The sequence below is a fragment of the Coccomyxa subellipsoidea genome (genome assembly GCF_000258705.1).
Source record: "Coccomyxa subellipsoidea C-169, whole genome shotgun sequence".
Taxonomy (NCBI): Eukaryota; Viridiplantae; Chlorophyta; class Trebouxiophyceae; family Coccomyxaceae; genus Coccomyxa; species Coccomyxa subellipsoidea.
Window position 1 is genome coordinate 247,214 of NW_005178037.1, and position 19,686 is coordinate 266,899.

Below are 19,686 nucleotides of genomic sequence, written 5' to 3' on the forward strand. Positions count from 1 at the left end.
ATAGTCGATGGAAGAGGCATTGGCATGCCCTGCAGGACGTTCGGGTTGCCCATCATATGGATCAAAGCGCGCATCGATTTCTCGGTAGCGTATACATCTAAGTGACTCTCTGGTTCCCTTGTAAATCAATATCACAAGCGACCACAAGCCTCATGCCAACCTTGCCATCAGAGTGTGCTGCCGCGAGTCTCTTTGTCGGGCGATCTGGAATTCACAACTTTCAGCAATCTCGCAGCCTTAGATTCGGTAAATGTGAACAAGAACAAAAGCTCAGACTGAGCTGTTCAATCGTTGCCAAAGATTTGCATGCAGCATTTCCATCAATGGCATCGACCCTGCCAAGGAAGATGCGGTGAGTAAGCACTTGGTTGAGATTGTCCTTTGAATCCTCAACCGTGAATATTGGACAAGGCGCGCCCAAAGTGTCTCACAGTTTCGTCTGTCTGAGAGTATTGTTGGTGGAAAGCAAGCTGTTTGGAGCCTTGAGCCGGGTGTTGTGAAGAGACATCCTCAAACCTGGGACATAAAATCCCCACTAGCTCGGTAGCAGATAGGTGCATGCTAAGATGTACAACGGCAGATCCGATGAGTTCCACATACGAAGACATGGATCTTGTAAGTCCATGGCAGTGTAGACGTAATGAAGTTCCTTGAGTACCCCAGCCTTGCTCGGTGAGCCATCCCCATAACCTGCCACTGGTCCTCAGGCTTGGCTTTATTCACAAATTGCTCTGTCAGGTCACAACATGGTAGATATAGATTCTTTGCAAGTCATCATCGGACTGAGATGAGCGAAAGAAATCGCTTTCTGAAGTACAAGATGTCGTTGGGTTTTTGGTCAAAACATTGCAAAGGCTGCCCTGAAGTTTCCTTCCCCTCCAGATTGAGTGCCTTCCTCGATAATGTGGACGTTGGAGACTACATCGTGCAGGGAGACATAGAGGCATATTCTTGTGAGCACATTCCCCCACTACTGGAGGATGTCATGTTTTGTCAGACTTTGGCACGTCCATTACATGCTCTCGCAACACCTGAATCCTTCAATCAGGGGTCAAAAGAGCAGCAGACTCGTATAGGGGAACATGCTGTGTGATGGCGTGCTTTTGACGTCTTGATGCTTGACTCAAAACTTGAGAGTCGAGTGCATGCTTTGCTTTGCACCTTGGGGGCCATTGACTTGTGAGTTAAGCAAGTTGCATTGCCATGCAGGTAAATTAGCTGGATTGGACAAGAAATTGTCGAGGAACTTGGACCAGGAGGTTCAGCTGGGCAGCTCACCTTTGGAGCTGTCAAAATCGCCTGTGGGACCCCTAGCTGAGTCATCCAGGTGAGGCATGCGGCCCAGAAGTCCCATCAGCTCCACAAATGGGAAGGCACAAGTGATGAGATGCAGCAAGAAGCATGCAATATAGCGCACAGAAGTGAAACCACTTCTGCCTGCATGCATCCCTCCTAAGGCATGTGGCAAGCCTGCAGGAGGCTTGTCAGGCCCACAACTGCTCTAGTCAGTCTCTGAGGGTCATCATCGTGTCCTTTCCCTGGACTTCCTCACACAGAGCGTGTAGGGTGAACAGCATGAGCAGATGAGGACGGGACAATGAATTCAAAAAAGCACATCAGAGGACGTGGAGCCTGCCCCTCTTGGTCAAGCGGCAGAGGGTGTCCTGGGTCTGACATGGTGTGCCCATGTGCGTGCAGCCGCAAGACCCTGATCTACCTGATCCTGACATTAAACCACTGCTACCCGGACTATGATTTCAGCCTGCTGCGCGCACACCACTTCAAAAAGGAGCCCGGCGTCGGCGCCGTGGAAGAAGCAGTGGATTCCCACCTACTAGAAGTCTCGCGGGTGCGTTACCCTCTGCAGCTTTCATCACTGTGCTCACCTTCATCAGCTGATCATCACCTGGTTTTGATGCAAACTTTTAGAGACATTCCAGCTTCATGAGGCTGTGCTTTGGCTTGCTGCCTTGAGACCTTGGACTAGCATATGCAAGCTACATGCAAGGCGCGCGCTAAGGGCCACCGCTACCCTGATCTGCACTGGACATGCGGGGCAGGTAGCTTATTTGCAGCAGTCACATGGAGTGCCTGAAGGGCTTATGAGACGACACAGTGCATAGAGGGATAAAGATGAGCAAATTTAGATTCCTCAGAGGGTTGGACTTCTGTACTGTCAGCCCACAAGCTGCCTGGCTGACTTGACTCTGTGCAGCGTTAGCCCACAACCTGCACTTTGTACATCATGAGCCACCACCTGGACTTGTACATTGTTCAGCCCACAAGTTACTCATATGGCTGAACTCGAACACTGTCAACTCACAAGCTGCCCGTCCGTCATCAGCACTATCAGCTGAGAAGCTGCATGGCTGACAAGACTCTCGGCCAAGAAAGCGTTCAGCTGACTGACTTGTGCGTTCTCAGCTCACGCACGGCTGCTGCATGGCTGCAGGTGTGGGAGAACACTCCCGGGTGTGGGGAGGCGCCTTTTTTGGACAGCGTGTGGACGGCCATAGACGAGGCACTGGCGCTGCAGGACTGCGACGTCTACTCCTACAAGAGCGACGGCGAAACCGACCCATTCGGTGCGCGCACCCTTTGGGCCTTCTTTCAAGGGGACTGAGTATTAAGTCGACACCCCTTTCAAATCTCATCCAGGGCTAGTGTAGAACAATGGTAGTCCTACAAGAGCGAGGAGGGGACCGACCCCATCGGTGCGCGCCCCCCACTGTTGAGCCACGTTGCTTAGACTAGCACTTCGGAGTCACGTGCCGGAAAGACTGTGGGGTCCCGAACAGGGGACTCGGATTGTGCTTTGGACGCTGTAGGGAGGCAGGGAACTCGGGCACTGTGTAAGGTCCTGCAAAGAGGCAGGAGACTCTGAGACAGACCCCTACCATACGCACCTTCTCTTGGCTCAATTCCCGGATTTGCTGCGCATGGGCAGCAGTGTGAAGGGAATATCACGGGCAGTATCAGGTGCTGCATGTGCTAGGAATTGCATGCAGACAAGTAGACGAGCCCCCCCATTTTGCAAGTGCACCACCTTATTGCGCAGGTCCTGCTTGCCATTGCTTGGCTCCCACCAGGCCCATTGAAAAGTCTGGGGCTGAGGGAGGCTTCTTGAGTGTTGCTGGAGCCTCTTATGAGGCACTCTTCGGCCCCATAGTGTTTCTTGAGGCCAATGGGAGCCAAAGAATTGCAGAGTGTGGCAGAGCCGCGCCTGTGGTCAGTCAGAGTGCTGAGGTTGCTTTTCTTTCTGGCGCGGCGCAGGCGAGGTGGGCAACGTGTGGTCGTTCAACTTCTTCTTCTACAACCGCAAGCTCAAGCGCATCCTCTACTTTGCCTGCCGCGGCCGATCGCGTGCGGCCGCCAATTCCAGCGCCAACGAGCAGAGCACTGGCGCCTACAACAGCGATGAGGAGGTGAGTCACCCGCTGACTCACCTGGTGACTCATCGTGAGTCATCAACACCTGGTATGCACTGGCAGGACGCAAACCTGTGCGAGTTTGTTGGCGTGTGTCCCACAAGTGCATGTTGCTGGGGGCACATAGGATCATCCGTGGGGCAAGTCCATGCTTTCCTGCTCTTGTGCTGCCAGCCGTGCAATGACAGTCTGATGATTTCAGATTTTGTTCATCTACTGATTGGGGACTGACATTTAAAGGATTGGTTGCAGGCGGGGTTCAAGCAGGACGATGTGACTTCGCAGTATGGCGGCGTGGTTGGAACTCTGGAGCTGTAAGAAGCTGCCCGAACCTACCCGCAGCGGGCAGGCGCGCAGCTTCCATGCATCTGCCGCAGTTCCTGGACACAGGACCACATAATATATGACAAGGCTCAGCTGAAAACCTCTGGGCGCTGCAAATGTGAGTCTGCCAAATATCACCGGCAGAAGGCTTGCTCTGTGGGAGTTGGTTACGCTGCAATTGCGCACATGCTGCAACTGCGCACATGTATCGAACTGCTGTGCTCGATTACCGGATGAGCCCTTCACAGAACGCATGTCTGCCAAGACAGCTCGTGCTCTGTTCATTGACGGATGGGCTCTGTGTGTGCTGCACTTCCTTGTGCCAGGTTGGATAATCTGTACCATTGGACGGTCCAATTTGGACCACATTGACTGAGGCTGTGAGCGTTGAGATTGGACTGCCTTCATGATTTTCAGGATGACATGCCATCAAAGGAAATGCCGGTACAGCACAATCACTGAAGAGGGTTGTGACTGTGCGGTTCATTGCAAGTCCCAAGCAATTTGTAGTAAGGCATGCGTTGTTGGTTTATTGGTATATGTGTTGTGAGAAGGTCTGCCTTCAGGCCACACTCGGCTGGTAGGCTTTGAGTTGTTGCTCTCAGGGCTGATGTCACATATGGTATCCGTAATTGTCGACAAAGCGGAGGTTGAAATGCGGGTACTTTGACTGATGGAGTGATGGGAAATGTATCTTGCAGTTTGTTGACGTGTTGCACACTGCATCTCTAGGTTGGTAATTCTGACATGCCTCCACCTTGTTGTGTGGACTGCCAGACTCCACTTTTGTAGTGCGTTGTAATAATATCAAGTCTTACAAATGTTCCTGCACCGCGCCCCACATGCTATATACATAGAGTACTACATAGACTGCAATGCTGCATGTGCAGTCACTAAGGTTGCTTTCAATCACGGCTTCAGTATCAAAGTACACCCATGAATAGACCAGTACCAGCCATCGTGCTGTGCCCAATAAGTCAACAACTAACGCGTTTGAAGTCCATTTTAAAGCTTGGTTTGCGACACCAAAAGCCATCTGATTTCCTGCAACCATGCAGCAGCTACACCCGATTGCATGGTGCTCGGCCGACTCCCCAAAATAATTCCCAGCTAGATATAAAGTCCGCGTTCAAATTTCAAAAGGAATATTATATAATATATGCGCTGATGCCAGTGGGCACAGCGCGGCAGCTGCAGCCCTTGTAAGCTGCCCTAATAATCTTGCGAAAGCATGCTGCGGTAAAGCAATTAAACTATGCACAAGTTCAAACGAGAACACAAGCTGGGTTTCTGCAGCAAATTTGGTCAGCCAACTGCAAGTTGATTGACCGCAAATCTCAGTCCCATAGAAAATTAATGATCAGCAGAATCCAACCGGGATGAGAATGCACAGTGTACCAGGGTGTACGACACATCACCCTGTGATTTCCCAAGCACAAACACCCACATGCATGTTGAATAACTCGCTGCCGCTACGCGGGAACCCCTAAACCCTAGTCCAGAAACCCTAAACCCCAAACCCCCACCCTACCATTTAATTCTACATAGCAGCAGCCCAGAAATCATTTCCTTAGGAATGTGCTGGAAACTCCCGCCTGGGAATGAATTTTTCATTTAAACCACGAGTTTAATACCAGAATGCAAAAATCACAATTTGCACTGATGAAATCCTTCAGCCATGCCCTCAATGTTCACCTCAGTTTGAGGCATCGGTCAGGGCAGCAGCATTCTAAGCGGGGGATCAAATGCTATGGTAAAAGTTGCCCAACTTAGTCCATCAATTGCACATTAAGGGGGATTTAAAAGCACCAAAGGGTAAAATGCTTGTTTATACAGCGGCCGGCACCGGCGTGGCTCCTACGATGGAGAACATGGGCAATGTGCGCCCGAGCGCGAACCCTGCAGCGGCGATTGCGGATCACCGGTTCAATCCCAGCTTGCAGATATTTCTTTTCTGATCCATTTTCCCTAATTTTCGGCAGGCACCGGGGTGGCTTCCACTATGGAAAGCACAGAAAGGTTTGGCATGACGCGGTCAAGCACAAATCCAGCGCCCGGCATGCACGCGTCACCGGTTCAATGCCAGCTTGCAGTCTGCATCTTTTTTGCTCAATTTTTTCTACACAGTCACTGGCACGGGGGTGGCCTCGACAATCGAGAACATGGAGCGGGTCGGGACAATGCGGCCGAGAGAGAAGCCGGCGGCGGCCAGCAGGGAACGCCACTGCTCGGCGTCGCGCTCGCGGGAGCCGAACATGAGCATCATGTGCAGGTCGCTGGCTGCCCGCGCGCGATTGTACGGGTCCGCCGTCGCCTGCTGCGTCGGCTTGATCACCGCCTGCGCAGCACATATGGCGATGATGTATGTCAGCACCAGTGTGTAGGGGGAATTATTGCAGGCGAGTTATGAAATGTCCAGGAGGTAGCCTGCAGGGTCGCCTGCTCGGCACACATACTGATGACGTGAGATCTCAGCTGCACAGGAGTTATATAGTCGACTTACAAAATATCCAGACGGTGGCCTGCCGGGTCGGCTTGATCATCAACTGCCGAGGGAGAAATCATGCATTGTACATCTCTGCCGTACATTTTGTGCAATATCCTGGAATTTCACGTGAGATACGCCCCATGGACAACCCTTGATTCCACCAATTTGGCTGGAATTGATGTGCTATTGTCTTCCTTCCTTTCTTCTTTCTGGGAAGGAAAATTTGTCGTTGAAGGTTCAGGCCCCTGGGCAGCTCGCATTGGCAAGGTCTGTGTGGAAAGCACGCTGCAATGACTGGTGAGTGTCTAGTTGATGGGTTGCTCATTGATGGGAGGCCACTTGAGCAGCGTTGCATGCGCACACAGAGGACAAAGGGGGGGAGTATGCGACAGGCCTGCGTCTCAGCATGCACGCACCATTTTGACAGCTGCATTGAGACATGTTCTTGATGTGATGACCCCAAGCATGCATCGCCAGAAGCACCGCTGAGGACCCCAAGAGACCCATGTCTGCCACCTGCATTCATTTTTTCCGAATTTAATTGATAATTTGAATCTCACCTCGACGAGTGCCAGCGTGCACTGGTGTGATCCCATCGCGCTTCGCACGCTCCGCAGAATCGCCAGCGTGTCATCGTCGCTCCAGTCGTGGCAGACTTGGCGCAGCACGTACACATCCCCAGGGCCCTCCGCACGCGGCAGCGTCTCTGCGTTCAAATTGAAACACCCGTCAAGGCTGGACGTTCATTGCTTTGCTGGCGCACCCTCAGAGCATGATAAGAGACCAGTGAGTTGAGATTGCAAGGAGCAGTTTTTGAGCCGTGCAGGCTCTGCCACAATTGAAAACGCAGACGGAGAAGCTGGGCGCTCTAGTGCAGCTTCTCAGACAGATTTATGCAGCACATTCCATGCAGCGTCCCTCCACTTGTCTTTTGAGCCGCTCAGCACAGGCCTGCTTCGCGCTCAAAGTCACGTCTGCAAAGTGCAGACACCAATCCGCTGCGCTGATATGCAAAACATCAGCAGGGAAGGCTCACAATTAATTTCAAGAAAGGAAAAACTCCCACGCCCTTGAAAATCTACCCATTGCTCGGGGGCTTGCCGCAGAGCAAGCCCCAAGTGTACTGTTGGGGCTCTCAAGTTTTAGACAAGCCAGGCCATTAGCCAAGGGCTAACATGCCCTTGAAAAGTGTGTTGAGGAGAAGGGTCTGCAGCGGACCTGGCTTGAAGAAGTCCCCGCTGGTGAAGGCTGTCCTGTCTGCCAGCAGCTTCCGCTCTGGGTGACGCAGCCAGTCGCCCTCTGCTCTCTCAACCACCTGTGCCATACACATGCCAGCTACAGATATAATCGTACATGAGATGACAATGACACTGCACCAGCGAATACAAGGTGCCTTTGCTTGTCTAAACCACGATGTTACACCTATTTTCATACAAGCTTCTTTGTGGCAACTGCAGCACTATGCCAGCATTGCAAACTGTCACGTTACCACAAAACGCCCACGGCTCAATAAAGTTTTTTTTTTTATTAGACTATTTTTTTCCTGTTATTTTTTTGTTAGACGCTGTCCGTAGAGATTGGCATACCTGCAGCTGGTCAAAGAGCACTCCCTTGGCCGCAGGGTGGCGGCCCAAGAGGCTCGCAAGGAATGACCCATATGCTCCCCCGATGTCAATGTACCGGTCAAATCGGCGCCAGTCGTAGTCTTTCAACACGGTGGTTGCACCTGCACAGGCCAGCACAACATATGCATCATTAATAAATGTAGAATGAGTAATTCACCATGGCCCCTCATCAGCGTAGCAATTTCTGTTTTTGCAGCCCATACAGCCGCACAAACTCTGGTCTGCCAAGTGCCATGTGCGGTATTGCTATTTTCACAAAATTCTTCAATCGGCGGCGGTTCTGCCTGCACAGACCACCGGTGGCCTGTTATGGCCTCAATGAAGCACTTGGGTATTTTGGATTTTTGAGGCATTCGACGCCAGTACAGATGTTGAAAAGATCTTCTGTACTGAGGTGAAGCAGCCCTCAATCCAGCCGTCCCAATCAAGATCCCATCGATTCAAGATTGGGATTTTAAGATTTCCAACTACAAGAGGTTGACGCACACGAATGGTCCAGGGCAGGCCAGGCACGCGAGATCAGGTTCCCAGGGCCATCGCTGAATTTCAAAAAGGCTAACAAATCCCACTTTTTCTGAAAAATAGAGGAGGCAGCGCACAGGAATGGTCCAGGTCGGCCATGGCGCGCGAGAAAAGATCCTCGAGGCCGTCGCTCTTTTCAAGATGCTCCCAGACTCCTCGCCCATACGCGCGTTTCATTGCATCTCCGCCCTCTGTACGCACCGCCCATTCCAGCTCATCCCAGGCCGCCGCCAGCCTGTCCTTGCCCAGCAGGCACAGCACCTGCAGCATGCGAGGGGAGAGTGTTGTTAGACGTAAGCATGTGCGAGAATCACAGTAAGAAGACTGCTCGAAGAATGCTTAAACAGAGCTTGCGGCTGTCCTTGCCCAGCAGGCACAGCACCTGCAGCCTGCGAGGGGAGAGAATCGGTGTACAAATTCATAAAAGTGAGCATCAATCAGAGCGCCCCTGCCCAGCAGTTTCAAGGCAGCTTGAGCAGAATTTTGGGCCTGCCGGTGCCTTCGTTGCCGAGCAGGCACAGCACCTGCAGGATTTGAGTTGACACTCTGCTTGCGTCAACAGACATGTACCAGCAGGCAAAGGACCTGCAGGGAAGGGAGGAAGGCAGACTATCAGAAGACATGTACTTGAAGTGGAACCTCACGAACAAAACTGCTGTCAGATGCTGTTCTGTCTACACAGCCTCTGTAGCGGAACATTGCGCGTTTTAAACAAGCCCTCAGTCCAAAGAGGCACGGTGATCATATTTCCAATCATGTGCAGGACATCACAGCACAGCTGCCATGTGGGTGTGGCTGCAAGTGATGACTATCCGGGCCACCAGAGACACTGTGCAAGGAGGGTGCGCTAAATACAGATTGTACTGAGTGCAGGACTTCACAGCCAGTTCTCTGGGCGTGTTGAAGGAGCAGGTAGCAGCAAATGCAGGCCTTAATTCGGCATCCATACAGGTGATATTTCAAATGGCGATGCATGTGCATGCATGAGTGGCAGGCCACAAATATGCGCACCATGTGGCGCTGGCTCTGCGGGTGGTCGTCGCACAGCATGGAGCTGAGCGCGTTGTTCTTGAACAGCGTTCCCTCCGGCGTCCAAGAACCTTTTTTCCCGCCCGCGCTGCGCATGGTTAGTAACCCGTGCACCCCCGCGAATCGCAGCAGCCGGAACAGGCGGTCCGGGTCCGTGCCTGCGCATGCATGAAATTGGACATTGAATCTGAATTCACCGCTCGAAGCAGTCTCTTCTGAGCTTGCTAGACAGGTGGTCTCGCTTGCCGGTAGCAAGCACTTTTTCAGGTGGGAAGGCAGTCGAAGCGTCACAGAAAGTAAGTTCTTATAGTCAATACCTCTTCAAACACTGAAGCTAACTCAAACAGATTGTAAGCAGGTCTTTAAGCTGGAATTGTGTGCCCATAGGAGTGCAGGTCAGTTATGTCCATGCGGCATCATATTCTTTCAATGTGTGAAAGCAGTAAGGAGCTTAGTAAGGAACGGCAGCTGCGCAAGAAGTTGGGCTGGTCAAGCATATTTGCCCCCCTATTATCAGTACTGTTGGGATTAAGGACCAGTAAGGCAACGGTCACGCACCCAACTTTTGGCTGAGGGCCAAGGCTGTCTGAGGCCCGGTGGCCAGGAAGTCTGGGATGCTCAGTTGGCAGAGCGTCAGTAGGACATGGGAGGTCGTGAAGGACGTGAAGGCGAGGTCGGCGATCCGCAAAGGTGGCGGTATTATCGTGTCTTGCATCCAAAACGTGAATCTGTAAAGCTGCTTGCCAACGCCCACGAGCGCCCATGGTGGGGTGAGATTGTACGTCCTGCGAAAAGGCACCTTAAGCAACCCTAGGACGCACAAACTTGGCACAGGCGTTCCAGGACACCACTTTCACCACAAAACCAATATAAATCTAAGCATTGTGAGAATAAATGGGTCATTCATTACCTGAAATCTTTTGTGGTATCATGGACCGGCGCAGATAGGCAGCTCCCCATGCCCGCACTTCCTGCTTACTTCACAAACCAGCAAACGAATCAGAAAGGAGGAAAGATAATTTGCTCGACATTTCTCAGAAAAGGCAATCTCTGTCAAAGTGCGCTGTGAGCTGCTGTCAGTGTAAACCGCGCCAAGGATCTGCTGAAGACAGTCCCACAAGATTCGAGGACTACAAGTTGGAAGGATTGATTGGGACACAACTCCTAGGTGATATTTTGAGTCTGAACATGTGTGACTAATGTTTTCTTTGCACGAGATGCACCTTCAGGGCCTCGTCGCTTTCTGGTCAGGCAGTGCCTCGTGCGCAGCCGTCCTCACCAGGATAAGGAGCCCCTCAGATCAGAATTGATGAGAAAAACAGAATTCTTGTCTTTTGTCTTTGAAGCTGAGTTCTCGTTGTCTCCAAGAGAAGCGCAGGTTGGGTTCCGGACACCCCAACTGCCACGTTGACTCCTGGTGCAGGGCACCCGAGTAATCAAAATCCACTACTTTAGTGGATGTAAACGCTACTAATGTGGTGGATTATTGGCAATCAGGGGCCATGCCACCTGGTAACACATTCCATAGCATGCCATTTTGGTAATAAAAATTAGGCCTTTCGTCAGTAAGCATGGAGAATGATCAGTGATGTGTTTCTGTACCGAGCATGTCACTTATTATTGCTAGGATCCCGTGTTACAAGTGTGGCAGTGACAAGGAGAAGCTTCATCCGAACTGCGCAAGTTCAGAACGCTTGACTCGCTGTGTAGGTTGTGATTATATTATCAGATTCTATTCAGAAGGTCTGACAAAGGACGAATACGGCCACGACGCTGTTGCCGACTGGGTCTTCAAACAAGAGGCAAGGGTGCCATTGCAACGTTGCAATGCCGTGGACTCAGGGGTCAGATATTTCCATCAGAGCTGCCTTGGCCGAGATGAACCTTCAGCATTGTCCAGAGCTAATGGCTACTATTCTATTCGCGGGAAGATTGAGAGCGAAAAGTATCCAGAGCTCAGAAATATTACCCACAAATGCTGTGAGGACTGCGTCATTGCAGCCCAAACCAGGGGCAAGGATCTCAATGAGGATAAGTTGAATTTTATCATGCATCAAGGAGTGATTGGTAGGTCTCAATAAGCACTCCATCTTTGAAGGTTGGGAACACCTATGTTTTGAATCTCCCCATGACCTTGACACAGAGTAACTAACTCTGACTTTTGCGTTGCGTTCAGAGGCAGAGACCGGCGACTTGGAGAGGAAGAGAGCCGATAGGCGATCAAGCAAGATTCGAGGCATCATTGGTGGTCAGCAGGCTCGCCTCGAAGACAATGGGACGACTTCGACCGCCATCTTTGCAACGAGACACCTCAATCAGAAAGTCAGCTTCAGCAAGAGCGCCAGCAGATTGCTGGCAGCAGTGCCCAACCTGAACAGGACAGTGATGGCAGCCTCGTATCTCCAGGCCAGTGGACTTCAGGCAGGCCAGACAGCCCAAGGACAGGCGCAGAGGGGCGCCACAGCTGCAGCAGGCGGCATGCAGGGTCCCGCAGCCCCAGAGGCAGAAGCTGCAGGACCTTCGCAAGCGCCACAGCCAGGGATCAGCCGCAGGCAGCTCAGCGCTCAGGGAGCCGAGCAGGACATCGTCCAACGGTGGCTTGCGTTCAGCCTCAAGGCCTCATCCACCGTTGCAGAGCTGAAGCGGTTCCTGCTTGACAGAGGCCAGCGGCCAGTGATCTTCACCAGAAGCGCGCTGCTCGCCAGGGTGGAAGGGCTGCTTAGATTTGAGCATCCAGAAGGTAGCTATCCATGATGGCTGTAACGATCAGCGCCTACACATCTTATGCCTGGCAAATTAATAACATGTCCTCACCATTTCCTCTGGACATCTTATGCGCTGGCAGCTAATGGATGCTGTCATGCAGGTGGACTGGAGCCGAGTGCGGCGGCGGTTGAAGAGATCACAGCCGCTGTTGAGGCCGCAGCCCAACCGGCACGGCAAAGACCAGCAAGGCAGAAGGTGGGCATCTTGTTGAGGATCCTTATGTTTGCATGTGCTTTGTGAACGCCTCTCATCTGTCAAGCTGCTGGTGCAGTGAAAGCGAGTTTGGCTGAACACACTGATTGTAAGTTATTGTTGTTACAGGCGCCGAAGAAGTCACAGCTTCAGATGGAAGCGGCCAAGTCCATTGTTAACAAGGGTGAGTGGGCGCTCTCAGCTGGAAGCTCTGATCACCTGGTGACTGTTGCACACCCGAGAAGGCTTTAACTTCTGCAGATTTGATGGAAGGGAATGATAGCCAGTCAATTGAGGCGCTCACATGTTTGCAGGAGTGAGCAGCGGCCTGCCCGTGGTCAAACTCAAGCAGATTGACGAGTTGCTCTGGACCTTCGACAAGTGCCACTACCTGCCGCAGTTGGGGGAGAGCACTCCCTCGATTGGTGTCGCTCTCTGGGCCGTCACAAGCACGCTGCACCGCGACGGGGAGTTCCCAGCACGCAACTTGTCCCAGTTGGGTCGTGCTGCCAAGGCTCCTGTTGGTTTGGTGCGCGCTGTGCAGCCAGGCAGCGATGGCACCCAGCTGCATATGGAGATATGGTTCCTCGAGGCGCGCGTGCAGACAGATAGCCAGGGGGAGCCCGAGGCAGCGGTGGCAGGGGAAGGCGGTGGGGCACGCGCAGATGTGGAGGGACGGGGTGCAGGAGAGGCAGCCACCGGTGGGGGCGTGCAGGAAGGGCATGGGCGGGGTCGGGGCAGGAAGCGTGGCCGCCGCGGCACAGGCGGGGCGCGTGGCAGCAATCGGCCCAGAAGGGGCAGCCGAGGCAGGCTCAGGCGCCCAACCGCCAGAGCCGCAGAGTTTTGGGGTCCCCCCACTGAGGGCGACGAAGACGAGGTTGGGAACCTCTTCTCTGAGTCAGATGCGGATGACCAGCCAGCGCAGCAGCACAGTGACCCAGCAGAGCCAGAAGGGCAGGCAGAGGGTGTCCTGCCTGAGGCCAGCGAAGTGCCGCCGCAGCCCACAGCTTGTGCGAGCCAGTCGCCGTTGCACGGCTGCTTGCTGGCAGATGAGTCGCCGCAGCCTGTGCCAGTCCCCAACGTGCGGCTGAGCATGCAGGGGCATGCCGCATCGCCGGCCAAAATGGCTGTGCTGGTGATCGACTACCGGCACATTGCAGCGGCCCTCTGTCATCCAAAACGGCTGAAGGTGGCTCTCGGAGGCGCTGCCGGGAGCTCGCCCATGAACGTCGAAGAGGCTGCAACTGGTGTGGCGCTGGCAATGTTGCTGGCTGAGGAGCAGAATGCGGCGCGCGCCGGAGAAGGTGAGGAGCCATCATGGCTCTCTTTGTCCTGGCTTATATGATTCCACTCACAGTGAGTTTCTAAGTTATAATGCCATGCGAATCATACCCCGAAGGTTTATCGACAGGTAATTGTCAGCAATAAGCTGACGACAGGCATGTGTTGTCTAGGTGGGAGTGCTACGGCAGCGGAGCAGTCGCAGTCAGCCTTGGAGCAGTCACCGCTGTCTGGCGCCATGGTCTTCTTTGATCCTGCTCTGGAGCTCGCTGCCGATGAGGAGCCAGCTTCCTCCTACCGCTCTGCAGATGGCCCAGCAGGCATGTACAAAATCCTGCTCTGTCATTCCTGTGAACTTGTCAACTGACTGCTCTCATACGCTGGTGTAGTTGATTTGTTCATGTCTTGTCTCTCAATGCTGAAGTGTCTGCTTGCCCCTTTGCCTGAGCCATGCCTGTCTTTCACGCACCCTGCTCCACATGCTGTGCTTGCCCCTTTGCCTGAGTCATGCCTGTCACTCACGCACCCTGCTACATATGATGTGGTAGAGTGCCGCACCTAAGGGTCATCTGGGTAATACTAACAACAGGAATAAATTTGAGCTTGACATCCTAGCAAGACACTAGGGAAGATATTGCTTGAATGCGGTAATAATCGCGGATTGTAAGCAGCTGTGTGTTGGTGCGCGCAGGTCGACCGTCCCTGGAAGTTTCCTCCCCTGGGATCAACATGGAAGCTGCAATGGGTGTCATCGCAGGGCTGGCATGTCAGCTGAACCCCTCGCCGCAAGCCAGAGGCCATTCGAGCGCGCACAGTGACGTGCAGATTCTGCCAGATGACACAGTCTATGTCCTAACAGATGACAGGAGGATAGTGGGGACGGCAGAGGTGGTGCATATTGGGCCTGGCACACGGTTCCACGGTGCTGAGCTTGAGGGGTTTGGTGTTATTTGCGGGCTCACCATCACAGACGCAACTGGGGCTGGACACCAGAAGGCATGGTTGAGCGACACAGATGAAGTCAGAGCAGGCAGAACACCCTTGGAAGCAATTGGGGGCAATCAGATGGTGGCAGTTCCCGAGAGGTGCCTTCGCTTTCTGAGGCGCCCACCGGCGGCTGGAGAGTGACTTGCAATGTGATCTTTGCACTTTCAAGCTAAGTCAGTTTCAAGCTTAGTCAGAATTGGCGTGTGAGCATGACGCAAATGTAGCATCAATTTTTTTTATGTCCTAAATTTGATATTGCAATGAGGACTGTAGTAGGTTGTGACCAAGTCTGCCTCACTACAAGGCGTTGCACATCCATGCGCTCTACGCAACTAATATTAGTCACTCACTTGTCCCTCTCTGCACATGTGCGCAACAATCATGACGGTAACCAGATATCATGCATGTAACAATCTGTAAGGTAATTTTGCTCCCGGTTGCCTCACATGCTCAACCTTCGAATCTGAAGTGGCCAGTGGGATGGAGCACTTCTGCTTGAAGACAGAGCACTGCTGCTGACCGCCACAAGGTAGTGGCGGTGGAGGGCAAGAAAATAAATCCCCTGAGCCTATCTTATAATATTATTAACCCCATCTGTCATTGAGCAGCCTGGCTCGTTCTTGCTGTTTCTCTACGATGTCGGTGTCGAAATCCACTCACATAGAATGTTGAACGTGGAAGAATTGCTACAAGATTCTTCTCAGCATCATCGCACTTCTTGGTCGCTGCATAAAGACACACGGCATGTCACATCAGATGGCGCAAAGGTGATGCCCTTATCTTGCCGGCACCCACGCTATGGTACACGCACGCGATGTGTATCAATCAAATGTGCCACAAGCGACAGAATTGGGGTGTCAATTTGCTGCACAGCGTGGGTGCCCCTCCTTGATGGGCACATCTCTTTACATCGAGCAGCCATCTGAGATCGCCAGGGTTGAGGACGTGCTGTCCGTGCAGCACGCACTCAGCGTCAATATTTAGACTCTTTCAATATTGATTATTGATGGTATTCTTGTGAAAGAGTCTCTTGACCGGCCCTGTAGGTATCGCACGCTATGAAGAGGCTTTTGCAGTCCAGGGTTGGGGCAGCACACCTCTGAACATAGGACCTGCCACCTTTGTAATCTTGCTCAAACGAAACCCTGAAATGCCTTCTCGAAGAGTGTGGTTTTCGAAATTCCTTCAAGCACCACGGCTGTGTGTGCAGGAAACCTAGTAATCTTCAACCACTGAACTTCCTTGAAGGCGGGAGCCATGCATGCACACACCGCCCTCATTCACTGGGCACTGGTCATGTACAGGTGAGATCTCAGGAAAGCAAGAGTATGATCCAAGTGTAGAAGTGCTGTAGAAATCGGGTTGAAGCCGCGGGCCAAAGCCTTGGAGCCTTAAGCATCATGCTGATGATCATAATGATGCCATCGGGTCAGTACTAGTATAAATGGCGTAAGGCTACCCATTAAGAGATTCCAGTGGGACCACCGTCGAACATTATAACCTGAGAGAAATTTCTTTAAAGCATCAAGCATCTCGAGATGTGCTCATGAGCAACGCATGTCTTGTGCTGCAGGTGCAACCCATGCCATGCCCGTGGCCAGTGGGCACGTACACATGTGCATCAACGTTTCAGGCAATTGCAAGTTGCCACAATGGCTACCCAACACCGGTGTTGGTAGCAAGTGAATAGTGGGTACCCACTAGTTATTTGCCACACCATTGCCCTCAGTGTACTCTTAAAAAGCAATCACTCGATTATAACTAGAAGGCGCCTCTACAGTGTAATATTGTTGTCAATAGATCAGATTGATATTATTGTTGCATTCATTTATTTTATATTTAATTATATTGAACAAGCTCGGCTCGCAAGGCTTCAAGCCTTGTTGCTCCAATTGGTCAAATATATGCATTATTCTTTTTTATCTGATAATTCTTGCAAAGCAGAATTAAAGCCACTGCAAATATTAAGGCTTGAAACTCGAATTCACAATGTGGAGATAAAGTCCATGCAATGGGTGACTCGTTAAACATTAATTGAAGCTGAAGGGCTAATTGGCTTCTGATAAATATTTTAATATCATGGTCATTTATTTGGATGGTCCAAACAAGCTGTCGACATGAGAATGATCACTCACAGGCTTGCATGGACACTAAAGTCCCCCCAGGTTTTGGTAGAAAGTGAAGCCAATGACGGTACTGCAACATGCTCAGCCTATAGGTAGCTAACCAGATATTTACTATAATTACACCTTGAGGATCTGGTCCAGAGTCACATGCATGCCATATGGGCGCATGTTGCCGACTGTTGACATGACCTCTCCAAGAGTCATCAAAAAATCACATTATGACAGACATATCTTCTTAGAACCAATACAAATCTTTTGAAGACTGAAGGTCTTTATTGTCATTAATGGTGGGCAGTGGGTCATGGCCTTCCTCTAACTAAGGAAGCTTCACAACCTGGCAGGCAATCTTTCTAAGTAGCAATTCTTGTCAAGGTTCATACTGTTCATTTTTTGGCTGCTGGCAGTCAACATGCTATTAACTATTAACAACGTGGACACCTGTACATATATACAAATTTTAAGTATTAATACTAATATTAATTTGTAGTATTAGCCGTATAATTTTATCATAATATTATGATATGCTGCCAAAAATAAAATTCAACGAATTTAATTTGGTGGACCTTCATCAAAGTTTTAAAAACATGACAGGGACACCTCCATTCACGACAGGCATTGATCACATTTTGACACTTATATGAGATAGAGAGAGGCACTGCTCAGAGCTACATGAATTGCAAGAGTTGCAGGAAGTTTCAATAGGCTGCCTTTCGCTTGAACAACTGATAATTTTTAACAGCAATGCATATTTACATTAACAACATAAGAAGCTGGCACTCTGTGTTAATTATTTGCTTTAAGTGTGTGGAGAGAACAAGCTGCTAAGAGATCTTGAGATTTTTGAGCCAATTGGCAGATGATTCCACAGCGCACTCCCTTCCCAAAAAGGATCTGATGAATTGTAGAACAATCAGATTACTGTACTCTATAGAAGATTACTGTACTCTATATAGAAGCTACTGACTTTCAAAGTTTGAAACAGCATCGAGAACATCAAAATTGGCAGACAAGGCGAGATGCTCATTGCCAAATTTTCAAATGTGCCAATATTTATGTGTCCTCATCATCGCCGCCGCTGCTGTCTGAGGAGGCATCGGACCGCGCATCCTGCCAGTCCGAGTCGGAGCTGGTGCCGCTGTCCAGGTTTGTGAGGTCGGCGTGCAGCGCTTCCACAGCATTGCCTGCCATGCCGCCCAAGTGCTGATACTGTTCAAGCTTGGAGAGGAGCACCACCTGCTGCCCGAGCTGGAAAGCTTCAAGGGCTGCATGCACACCCGCCTCCCCCAGCTCCGCCGCATGGGGAACTTGTCGGGCGCTGGGCAGGCGGCGCTCTCCCCTCCCAGCGGCTTGCTGCACTTGCTGGGCGTAGTGCTCATAAAACACTACCATATCCCTGGCCTCACGCCGCACGATGGTCATCTCTTCGGAGCACCGCTTCAAGCGCTCCTGCTGCTCCGCCAGCGCGGCCAGTTTCCTAGCCAGCAACCCTGCCTGAGCAGATTGTCGCTGCCACGGCAATGTGTCTGCCGCGAGCAAGCCAGGGGCGGTCAAGCGCTGGCAGTCATACTGCGCTCCCTGATAGTCCCCAGGGGCGGCATGCCAGCGCCGCAGCTGAAGGATGTCATCGCTGACTTTGGACACGATGGCTTCCATCTGGCGCCGCAACCGCTTCAGGCTAGTGCGCTCACGATATGCCGCTGTCTCCAGCTGTCTCTGTAGGGCGTAGTAATCCACGAACCTGGCTGCAATGGAAGCATGTAGCTGCTGAATCATGAACCTCTTCCGCTGACCCCCTATCTCCTGGTACAACCGGTCTGCCTCCACCCACCGCAGCTGTACCCGGTGCCTGCGCTCCCACGCTGCCAGCTTGCCCTCAAGGACTCGGCGGTGCTCATGCCGCATTTGCTCGGAGAGCGATTGCTGCCCCTCAGCTGCGAGAGTCACACTGCCACCCAGCGCGTACAACTCCTCCAAGCAGCCTTGGTAGTGGTGCTCCCATGTAAGACGGGCCTGCGAGTAAGAATCCTGACATCAGTGATTCATGCATCTTTATGTATCTTCCAAAGGTGTGCATCCCATTTGCTCTTTACAAAAACTCCACCAGTATGCACATCCTGTCATGTCTTGTCCTGTCATGTCATAAGTCACATGTCAAATGTCCTATCATGTCATATGAACAAGCACCAGTACAGCCAACTGAAGGTGCAGAGTGGAGCAGCACCGGGATGGTGGGCGCGCTTGTTGATGCCCCCTCAGACGATGTCTGCCGCTGCTCCCGGGCAGACCCCTGCGTGCAAAACAAACAATCTGCTTGCATACTTTCTTCTGAGGCAGCTCTTTACTCTGAGTCCTCTGAGCACCTCCTTCTCACTAGCATACCCATTGATACTTATTCCATGCTAGAGAAGAGCCTTCAAAAAGGACCAACACACCTCTGCTTCGTCACTTGCGCCTGCACCAGCGCCGCCTTGGAGAGGATCCTGGCCTGCCGGTGATGGGACGCCTCCTGAGCCACCGCCACCCTGCACCTGATTCATCAGCCAATAAGCGAGCATGCAAAGCATTGCAGACTGCAGGATATATCAAGATGGCATCTCCCCAGAGAATCAGTAGAGACAGGTGCAGCAACTAGGAGGGGTGCATTTTACCTGCAACTCGGGGGCTTTGATTTGGGCAATCTCCTGCTTGAGGGCCCCCGTGGACTGCCGCAGTTGTGCCAGCAGTCGAGCAGCCCTCCTATGCCACTCAAGCAGCTGCTTGGGCAACCTGCGCTCCTTTTTTCGCTGCCAAGCCATCGCCTGCACATGGACCAACATTGTCACTTCTCGCACCTACAGGGTTACAAACTGCAACATCGAGCAAGGCTACAAGAGCTTGCATCATATGAAAGGAGAACTCACCAGGTCCGTCATGTAGTC

The 19,686-nt window shown here is 51.9% G+C and overlaps 5 protein-coding genes across 5 annotated transcripts; 2 read left to right on the forward strand and 3 right to left on the reverse strand.

Annotated features, from left to right (window-relative positions):
- Positions 1-390: 390 nt before the first annotated feature.
- On the forward strand, positions 391-4,570 carry COCSUDRAFT_53145 (Maf1-domain-containing protein). The gene is made up of 7 exons (XM_005648356.1): positions 391-672; positions 883-953; positions 1,210-1,327; positions 1,699-1,849; positions 2,453-2,585; positions 3,274-3,425; positions 3,681-4,570. Exons 1-7 carry the CDS (start codon positions 641-643, stop codon positions 3,744-3,746), a joined length of 723 nt encoding a protein of 240 aa, XP_005648413.1. The 5' UTR covers positions 391-640; the 3' UTR covers positions 3,747-4,570.
- Positions 4,551-5,416, reverse strand: COCSUDRAFT_32894 (hypothetical protein). Its single transcript, XM_005648357.1, has one exon. It carries the CDS (start codon positions 4,786-4,788, stop codon positions 4,567-4,569), a length of 222 nt encoding a protein of 73 aa, XP_005648414.1. The 5' UTR covers positions 4,789-5,416; the 3' UTR covers positions 4,551-4,566.
- A 455-nt stretch (positions 5,417-5,871) lies between these two features.
- Positions 5,872-10,131, reverse strand: COCSUDRAFT_41231 (S-adenosyl-L-methionine-dependent methyltransferase; the record flags this gene model as incomplete). The annotated part of the gene is made up of 7 exons (XM_005648358.1): positions 5,872-6,090; positions 6,801-6,946; positions 7,459-7,555; positions 7,827-7,966; positions 8,465-8,648; positions 9,399-9,574; positions 9,975-10,131. The coding sequence occupies 7 exons, from the start codon at positions 10,129-10,131 to the stop codon at positions 5,872-5,874; spliced, it is 1,119 nt and encodes a 372-aa protein (XP_005648415.1).
- Positions 10,132-11,801: 1,670 nt separating this feature from the next.
- Positions 11,802-16,731, forward strand: COCSUDRAFT_47039 (hypothetical protein; the record flags this gene model as incomplete). The annotated part of the gene is made up of 8 exons (XM_005648359.1): positions 11,802-12,156; positions 12,283-12,377; positions 12,504-12,558; positions 12,689-13,678; positions 13,829-13,975; positions 14,347-15,409; positions 15,853-15,946; positions 16,216-16,731. 6 exons carry the CDS (start codon positions 11,802-11,804, stop codon positions 14,781-14,783), a joined length of 2,079 nt encoding a protein of 692 aa, XP_005648416.1. The 3' UTR covers positions 14,784-15,409; positions 15,853-15,946; positions 16,216-16,731.
- A 755-nt stretch (positions 16,732-17,486) lies between these two features.
- On the reverse strand, positions 17,487-19,567 carry COCSUDRAFT_53146 (hypothetical protein). Its single transcript, XM_005648360.1, has 4 exons — positions 19,417-19,567; positions 19,201-19,290; positions 18,990-19,055; positions 17,487-18,778 (listed from the first exon to the last, which is right to left on the reverse strand). Exons 1-4 carry the CDS (start codon positions 19,561-19,563, stop codon positions 17,819-17,821), a joined length of 1,263 nt encoding a protein of 420 aa, XP_005648417.1. The 5' UTR covers positions 19,564-19,567; the 3' UTR covers positions 17,487-17,818.
- Positions 19,568-19,686: the final 119 nt, after the last annotated feature.